Below are 8,981 nucleotides of genomic sequence, written 5' to 3'. Positions count from 1 at the left end.
GTTATGAAGGAAGCAATAGCAACAAACTAAACGATCATCGTGCTAAGCTAACGGATGGGTCAAGTCAATCACATCATTCTCTAATGATGTGATCCCGTTAATCAAATGACAACTCATGTCTATGGTCAGGAAACATAACCATGATTGATTCAACGAGCTAGTCAAGTAGAGGCAAACTAGTGACACTCTGTTTGTCTATGTATTCACACATGTACTAAGTTTCCGGTTAATACAATTCTAGCATGAATAATAAACATTTATCATGATATAAGGAAATATAAATAACAACTTTATTATTGCCTCTAAGGCATATTTCCTTCACACACACTACCGCCACTGCTGCCGTAGCCCAACGTCGCCGGGAGATCCCCTAGCACCAGCACGCCGCCGGATCCCCCCTGCTGCCCAGCGCCATCGCCACCGTACCCCCTCCTGCACCCCCGCGCGCCGCCGGGATCCCCGGCTCCCCAGCTCACCACCACTGCCAGCGGCCATCGCGAGCTCCTTCCAGGACCTCGCTGCTGCCTCCGGCGAGCGTCCACCACCATGCACCGTCCTATACTCTGCTGGCCGCCTCCTTGCCCCCTACCTGCTTCCTTCACTTCACCCGATGGAGCCGAGCAGCCGTGCCGGCGAGTGGTGCGACCACTAATCTCGTGGTCCGCTATTCCTTTGTTTCCTCCCCATGGAGCTTCGTAATTAATCTTGATTTCAATTGTTCCTTCGTTTCCACCTCTGTAAATCTTGATTATTTGATCTGCTTTCCTTGAGGATCCCTGTACTTGTTGATTTCAAGGCGGCTTGTTTTCAGGCAACTCCCGTACGTATATGAATTGCCGTGATTAGATACAGATAGCAAGGTGGGACTATTGGAGAGCGAATCTTCCTTCAGCTTCAAGGGACGGGACGGGGAGGTTGTGATTTCGATTTTTTTTCCTGGTTCTAGGCCTCACGTGGCCTGTGGCCCAGGCCCGGAAAAAATTGAACGTGGTTTTTCTCCTCGCATTCTACTGTAGCTGGGCCAACGGACACCGTGTTTACAGGCCCAAGTCTAGGAGCGAAACGTACGAGCAGGTTAGAATAGTACCACCTCGCATATACACATCTCTCAAGAAAAAACCTCTCATATATACGTATTAATATGGGTGAGGTGGACGAGACAAAAAACGGAACAAAATACAATGGTAAGAAGCAATAGCCCCTTTATTAGTAGGTATAGATAGATATAGATATAGATATAGATAGGCTTAGTTTGGCTATGGCTAGGACCTATAGGTACACTTGAGAATCTTGATTCATTATGGAAGAGACCACAAAATAATGTAAGATTCCATATGAAAAATAGTGTAAGATTCTATAGGAAAACATGGATCATATAGAGTAGTAGTATGTGTCGATAAATCACCATGTTTCCTGACCAAACCAACAACCTTGAGACACCATCTTTCCTTTTTTGGGTGTGTGCTTCGACCCGCTAGCTAGCCAATGTTTGCTGGCTAGTCGTGTCTTTTGTTTTGGCATATGTGTTGTTCATTTGCTAGGCAGGTCTACATAGACTTTTGATCCGTATTTTGCTTTTAATATAATGGGTATGGATATATAGATAGGAGATACACAGATATATAGATAAAGTAGAATGGATAGATAGAAGATAGATAATAGATATAATAGATAGATAAATACATAGACTTTTGAGCGTGTAAAGGTCCAACCCGCCGCCCGACATGTCCATGTGGAGCTTCCACTGGAAGTTTCCATCCTCAATCAAAAGATATACGTCAATAAAGAAATCTCAGTTCAGTCTACGGTATGTTTCCCCATCGCCATTGCTGCCCTATTGTGCCACCTATAAATAATGTATGGCAAGGTCGTCAGAGCCATGCCAAGAAATGCATAGCATCCTCAGCAGCAACAACAACACAATAGGGCACAAAATCCCATTGCCGTCTCCGCTGGAAATGGGTTCATCTTCAGCATTGGGCGAGAAAGCACACGTCGTGTGCCTGCCGGCGGCCGCGCAAGGGCACATCAACCCAATGCTCGACGTGGCCAAGATGCTCCACGCCCGCGGCTTCTACATCACCTTCGTCAACACCGAGTATGACCACGCCCGCCTTGTCCATGCGCAGGGCGCGGCCGCGGTGGCCGGTGTCCCGGGGTTCCGCTTCGCCACCATTCCGGACGGCATGTCACGGTCCGACAACAACGTCACGCATGATGTCCCGTCAATCTGCAAGGCCATCGCGGAGGTCTGCCTTGGGCCCTTCCGCCGCCTCCTCGCGGACCTCAACGACCCGGCAACGGGCCACCCGCCCGTGACCTGCATCCTCTCCGACGTCGTGATGGACTTCTCCATGGAAGCAGCCAGGGAGCTCGGCCTCCCCTATGTCCAGCTATGGGCAACCAGCGCCGTCAGCTTTGTCGCTCTCCGGCACTGCCGCCTCCTCTTCGACCGTGGCCTCGCACCAATCAAGGACTTCAAGCAGCTGACGAACGAGTACCTTGACACGCCAGTGGAAGACTTGCCGGGCCTGCGGAACATGAGGTTGAGGGACTTCCCGACCTTCATACGCAGTCCGGACCCGGACGACTACATGTTGCATTTCACGCTCGGGATCGTAGAGCGCGCGGTCGGCGCGTCGGCACTGATCATCAACACCTTCGATGACCTCGAGGGAGAGGCGGTGGCGGCTATGGAGGCGCTCGGCCTGCCCAAGGTCTACACCATTGGCCCGCTCCCGCTGCTGGCGCCGAGCTCAAACATCAGCATGAGCTTGTGGAAGCAAGAGGAGGAGTGCCTGCCGTGGCTCGACGACAAGGAGCCTGGCTCCGTTGTGTACGTGAACTTCGGCAGCACCACCATAATGACCAACGAGCAGCTGGTAGAGTTCGCCTGGGGCCTAGCCATGAGTGGCAGGCATTTCCTCTGGATCATCCGTCCCGACCTCATCAGGGGTGACACCGCGGTACTTCCCCCGGAGTTCTCGGTCGAAACCGCTGAGCGTGGTCTCATTTCCTCCTGGTGCCCGCAGCAGCAGGTGTTGAATCACCCAGCAGTGGGCGTGTTCCTAACACATAGCGGCTGGAACTCGACACTGGATAGCATGTGTGGCGGCGTGCCCGTCATCAGCTGGCCATTCTTCGCAGACCACCAGACCATCTGCCGGTACCAATGCACTGAATGGGGCGTTGGCATGGAGATCGACAGCGATGTTCGACGTGACACCGTCTCAGGACTTATCACGGAGGTCATGGAGGGAGAGAATGGCAAGGTGATGAAGAAGAAGGCGCATGAGTGGAGGGAAAAGGCGGTCAAGGCGACCAAGCCCGGCGGCTCGTCTCGCCGCAACTTCGAAGAGTTGATCCATGAGGTGCTAGCTCCTACTCCTCGCCGCTCTGCATAAAGAAATAATAGTGTACCTGCTCCAAGGTTTCACAATCCCGGTTTTTCGGAGGAGGCCGGAAAATCCCTTCTTTTGGAGGAGGTCGTAAGAACCAGTTTTGAGAATATCTCGGTAATTACCGCCCAATAAAATTCAATAAATTGTGAATTTAGAAACTTTGGTGCCAAAAATAAATGTAATTGCCCCGTGGTTTTGTGATTAGTAGTTTTTGTCCCGGTGGCCCGCCCACTTCGTTACTTCCCACAAGTCCATTCTAACCTGGTACCCGGCGCATGGACGAAACGGTCACTAACTACCACACCAAGGACTGTGAAGTAGCAACGATTGCGTACACACCTTATTTGAACCTATTCAGTGCTCAAATCAAAATTTGGTTGAAATTTTTCGACGGTACCAGTAATTCTCGAAAGGGAACGCAAAAGCCGGAAACCAGTCAGTTTTTGTAAATACCTAACGGTAAAAAAAAACTGGACATGATCCATGAGATAATTTATGAGGAGGACACACCACCGTCTTTTTAACTACAGGAGGGAGTGATGTGTGAGTGGGAGTGTAATTCCGGTTTCAACAAGGTGTCAATGTTTATGCTTAGCAATCCCATTTTGTTTGGGCGTGTGCATATGCCGCACTGTGTTGTGCCCCCCAACCTCCCCAATTGGATTGGATATCATGACCTTTTGTAATGAGAAGCGTTTGATCTGTGTTTGAAAGGTGTAGAAGACTTGCTCAACATCTGATTTATGTTTGAAAGGTGGATGCAAGAGGAGGGTCCCTGTTCGAGAGGAGAAGTGGTAACACGGTTAGAGGCATAATAAGGGAGTTGATAAATTTTACCACATTGACACGAATCAGATAGATGACGCATGACTTAAGACAGACAAACTTTTGCTGGAACAAATGAGGAAGTGGTAACTCAGTTCACTCGCTCTCTAAGATGATACAGCAGATTAGAGACACAAGAGAGGAAGAGAGGAAGGCCCCGACTCGGGCGGAACCAGGGCCGCCGCCGCCAGCCCCTCTTTCTCCAGCGCCTCCCCTCGCCGCTGCCAGCTAACGTCGCCGGGCGAAGCCCGCCGGCGGCTGGCAGCGGCGGGCACAGCCCCCATGAGGCTCCCCCTCCTCCCTAGTCTGTCCGCTCCTCGCCCCCACGACGGCGACTCGATCTGCGCCCCCGTCCCCGATCTGCGGTGCCCGCGCGTTGCCCGGCCTACCCCCTTCCTCTCCGACCCGTGGGGGGCGCCGGCTGGCCGGATTCGCTCGGCCGTAGCTGGTCTCGTGGCGGTTGCGCTTCTGCGCCAGATCTGGCGGGTTCGGGTGGCCTCGCCGACCAGCTCCCCATGCTCTCTCGTTGCGTCCTCGCGCTGGCCGCCGTGTACCTCGTCCTTGCCTTGGTCTTTGTGCGGCAGTCCGGTGTGTTGCTGCTTCTCTGGCCCTCCGTAGCTCGCTTCGCAGCTCCTGGCTGCCTAGGCTGATGGGCTACGGTGGTGGTTGGCCGACTTGCTCCGATTGCGAGGTGGAGGAGGCATTGCCGGGTGAAAACCTCATCGATGGTGACGGCTGCTGCCGCCATTTTCCCTTCTTGAAGGCGTCAATTTTGGCATTGTTTCCCTCCCTCCCAAGCTCTCAGATCCCGAGAGAAATCTTGGACCCGGGGTTCCCCGTGTTAGATGGTGTCGACGCCTCTACGCCGTTTCCTCCTTGGGGGCATCTTCTTGGATTACTTCTGCTTCGGGTGGACTCGCCTCTTGCTGCTTCATCTCCACCTCGGCTTCGATCTTGGCTGGTCATTGTTCTTGGCGACTCAAGTGGAGCTTGCTTGGACGTCCTGGGGTGGCCTCGACGACACGCTGCCCTTCGACCTCGGCGGTAGTACACCGGTGATGCGCCCTTCGGTCTCGGTGGTGCATTGCCTTCTCGGCTTCGCCGGCGGCACACCGGTGCCGCCGCTCGAACTCGGCTATCCGATGCCCTTCGTTCGCGTCAGTGATGCTTCTTGATATGCTTCTACTTTGGTGTCGCCATTCCGCAGGGCTGTGCTTCATGGTGGCCCGGATGACGTTTTGCGTGGACATCCTGGGGTGGCCTTCGGCAGCACGCTGCCCTTTGACCTCGGCGGCGGTACACCGGTGCCGCACCCTTCGGTCTCGGTCGTTGTACTTTGGCTTTGCCGGCGCACACCGGTGTCGCCGCACGAACTCGGCTATCCGACGCCCTTCGTTCGTGCCAGTAATGTTCCATTGCGAGTTGTTGTTGTTGTTGTGGTGGTGCCCATCTTTTTCTCCCTAGGTCTGGTTGTGGTTCATTGTCAATGGTGGAGCAAGCTGCTCAGCGGAGCTCGCTACCCGAGATGTCGGCCTTCAGGGGTTTCGGTTTGGTTCTGTTGCCAACCTTCCCCTCCATTTGTTTCTCTTTCTAGTTTTGGGCTTTCTCTTGATGCCATCCCCTGTAATTTCTTTTTGCGCCTTTGTGCGCTTACATGTATCTGTACTGACTGCCAAGTCACCTTCGAGTTGGAATATAACAAACGGTGGGGCTTTTTGCCCCCCGGTCAATCTCGAAAAAAAAATGACGCACTCAATTACGTTATTTTATCAATGACCAAGACGTTGGTGCCATTGACACAAAGAAATCCTAACGCTAGATGAAGCTTCATGTGAACATGGTGCTGCTTGCGACCGGCGACAAGGAGTTGGCTAGAGGCTGCCGCTGCGCGAACAACCTTCTTTTTACCCCGCCCTTCACATTGAAACATGAAGAGTGAAATTCCATGGAAAAATAAGATCATTATATACAGATCTATAAATTGAGAAGATATTTTGGTGGATACTTGGAATGTGCAAAATATTCGTCAGTGCAGGAGAAATATTTGAGCTAGGAAGTTTTAAGTGGCCAATACAAGAGATGGGCAAGCATTCCCCATTTGCTACCCGCACCTGATCCTTCCATTATATGTAGCTCGTGTGCACAACCAGATGGTCCAAGTCACTAGTAAGGTGATCCGTGGCCCCAGTGTCTGTCTACAGGTTCGCGTCACCATGTCTAGTGGAAGCAAAGTTGCCAATGCAATAGTTTTCTGCCGGGTTGTTGTGGTTGAAGCGCTTGCCCTATCAACGTTATCTTCCCTCGCCCCGATAGACACCCCCATGTCGGTGTTCATTGTTACGGGAGTTGCCATGGTTGCAGTTATATCATCTTAAAAAATTTGCGAGATACTTCATTATCACTTTATGTTATGTTGAACTTAATACAATGATGCTATTTGTTATTTGAACTGTAATTCTCTATGGGATAAATTTTTTGTTCTATTTTAGCATTCAGACTTCAAAAATATTTTCTGGTCATCTACCTACTTGAGGAGGAGTAGGTATTAAGCTTGGGGATGTTGATATGACTTCAGCGTATCTATAATTTTTTTAAGTATTCATGTTGTATTCACATCATTTATGCATGGTTTTGGGGCATTTTTATATTATTTTTATTGAACTAACATATTAGTTAGTGCCAAGAGCCAATTGTTGTTTTCTGGATGTTTTTTGTATTCTAGAAAATCCATATTTACGGAGCTGAAAAATGCATGGGGATTTACGAGGATTTTTTTTGGAAAATAAGAGACTCAGGGGACCATGACCCTCAAGGAGCCCCACACAACCTCCCCATGTGGCGAGCCCCTTACCCGTATAGAGGCTGTGGAGGTCAGTTGCGGTTGCCCTTTGGAGGGTAACTTGCTCCTGAAATCAAGAAACCGCCATAAAAATCATATTTTTTTGGAGTTATGGATTTTCGTGGGTCGCTAAAATGGTGAAACCTCCTAGATTTCGACGCAGAGAGACAGACATAAAGTTCCAGGATCCAATCTCAGGGAGGCTCTCGCCCCCGAGGAGGCCAAAAACACCATGGACCGGAGGGGGAAACTTCTCCCAGCTAGGGAGAAGGCCAAGGAAGAGGAAGGAGAAGAAGAAGGAAGGGGGCTCTCCATCACCTTCCTCCCTTTCTATTTAGCGGGTCCTTGTCGACGTGGGTGCTGGAGAGGCAGAAACCAGCGAGGAAGGTGAGCACGATGTCAGGCTTAGCAGGGGACCTGAGGTGGGAGAGCTTTGTGGAGGCCTTGATGGCATGTGCTCGGGTCATTCCACTTCTCGGCGGCGTGGAGACGATGTACTTCTCGGCGGCAAAGCCAGGGCCCGGGGAAATGCCGGCTGCGGCGGAGAGGAAACGGTGGATAGGAGAAACTAGGGAGGCAGAGGAAGAAGAGAGGAACTGGGTGAGGATGCAGCTTCGGAACCGGAACATGGCGGCGGGGAGGCGCCGGCGACGAGGGAATGGCCAGTGGCAGCGTGGTTGGTGACAGACGGAGAGAGTCGTGATGTGCGTTGTATCTCTCTCATGTGCCATCTGAGAAGAATGGGTTGGGCTGGGTTGGGCTGGGCTTAGACTGAGTTGAGTGAGCATTTAGATGACCTTTCTTCTCCTATTATAAATAAAGACATTTGAGTTTTTTCTTCTTCTTCTTTCCTTTTCTTTGTGATTTCACTAACGTAACATGATTTCCCCTGAGCACATGTGTCGTCAGTGGAGATTGAGTAAAGACCTGGCATGAACTGCAAGGCAGACATAATCGCATCGAAACCTTATTCAACATATATGCCTGCACGTTCGTCGAATGGAGTAGTGTTGATCATTTTTTTTTTCGAGTCACATGAAATGATACAGTTACTTACTATTATGTGTCCGGTGCATCTGTGTATGTGCGGCGATCTTAATGTTTCTATTCTTTCATCCATCGGATCGCCTGTCATATTTCTAAATCATATTTACTAGCAATTTTATGTGAATTTCATATAAGAGTGTTGAACTTATGCAATGTAAAACCCCATTGTCTAGTCTCTGAAGTGCTCGACTCACTTGCCCTCGATCTGAACTTTGTGGTGACGGTTATGGATGGTCAGGTGGCGCTAGCTCATGGTTGCATTCCAAAACCTTAATTATTACTCTCTTATAGACAGACAAAAGGTAATAGCAGAGGAACTGCACATTCTCAACATATATGCACCCTACATTTGATAAATATTCTCAAAATTCAGCACGGCATGGTGTTCCACAACTTCGAGAGCAAACACGGCAAGAATTTTACTAATTTTTCATCAAGAAACTCGAAGTCAACCCATGCTACGACGCACGCTGTGGCAGGGGAGGATGAGAGCTGAACAACTGATGTGAGCCCGACAAGCGCGGATGCTTAGTTTGTCACCATGGTTCTAGCTACTGTACTGTATCACTGTATTCTACACTAAGCATCGGCGTGATGTTTCGTTGTCATGCTACCTGCGGTACTGGTGCTTCATCAAGTTCTCCACCGAGTACATGTGACCTCTTTCTGGGTGTCTCACATTCCCTATCGCATTGACTTTGACATCCTCATGCTCTGCCCTTCTCATCTCTCCCTGTTACTACCGCCTTTGGCTAAACGATGTGGTATATATGCATCTGCACATCCGCATGGTATCTGGTTGATTGGTGGGTATTTACTCTTTCTTCACATCAATTTAATGTCATTACTTAGTAAAATAGTACAAGTAT

The 8,981-nt window shown here is 50.3% G+C and overlaps 1 protein-coding gene across 1 annotated transcript; it reads left to right on the top strand.

Annotated features, from left to right (window-relative positions):
* Positions 1-1,958: 1,958 nt before the first annotated feature.
* Positions 1,959-3,404, top strand: LOC119314671 (7-deoxyloganetin glucosyltransferase-like). Its single transcript, XM_037589374.1, has one exon. The coding sequence runs from the start codon at positions 1,959-1,961 to the stop codon at positions 3,402-3,404; it is 1,446 nt and encodes a 481-aa protein (XP_037445271.1).
* The last annotated feature ends 5,577 nt before the right edge of the window (positions 3,405-8,981 follow it).

This window comes from Triticum dicoccoides, chromosome 6A (assembly GCF_002162155.2).
Source record: "Triticum dicoccoides isolate Atlit2015 ecotype Zavitan chromosome 6A, WEW_v2.0, whole genome shotgun sequence".
NCBI lineage: Eukaryota > Viridiplantae > Streptophyta > Magnoliopsida > Poales > Poaceae > Triticum > Triticum dicoccoides.
The sequence above is the reverse complement of the archived record's forward strand: the minus strand, read 5'-3'. Positions and strand labels throughout refer to the sequence as shown.

What these genes read in the sequence shown, in the direction of transcription:
- LOC119314671 (XM_037589374.1), top strand. Translation starts at nt 1,959, where the DNA reads ATGGGTTCATCTTCAGCATTGGGCGAGAAAGCACACGTCGTGTGCCTG.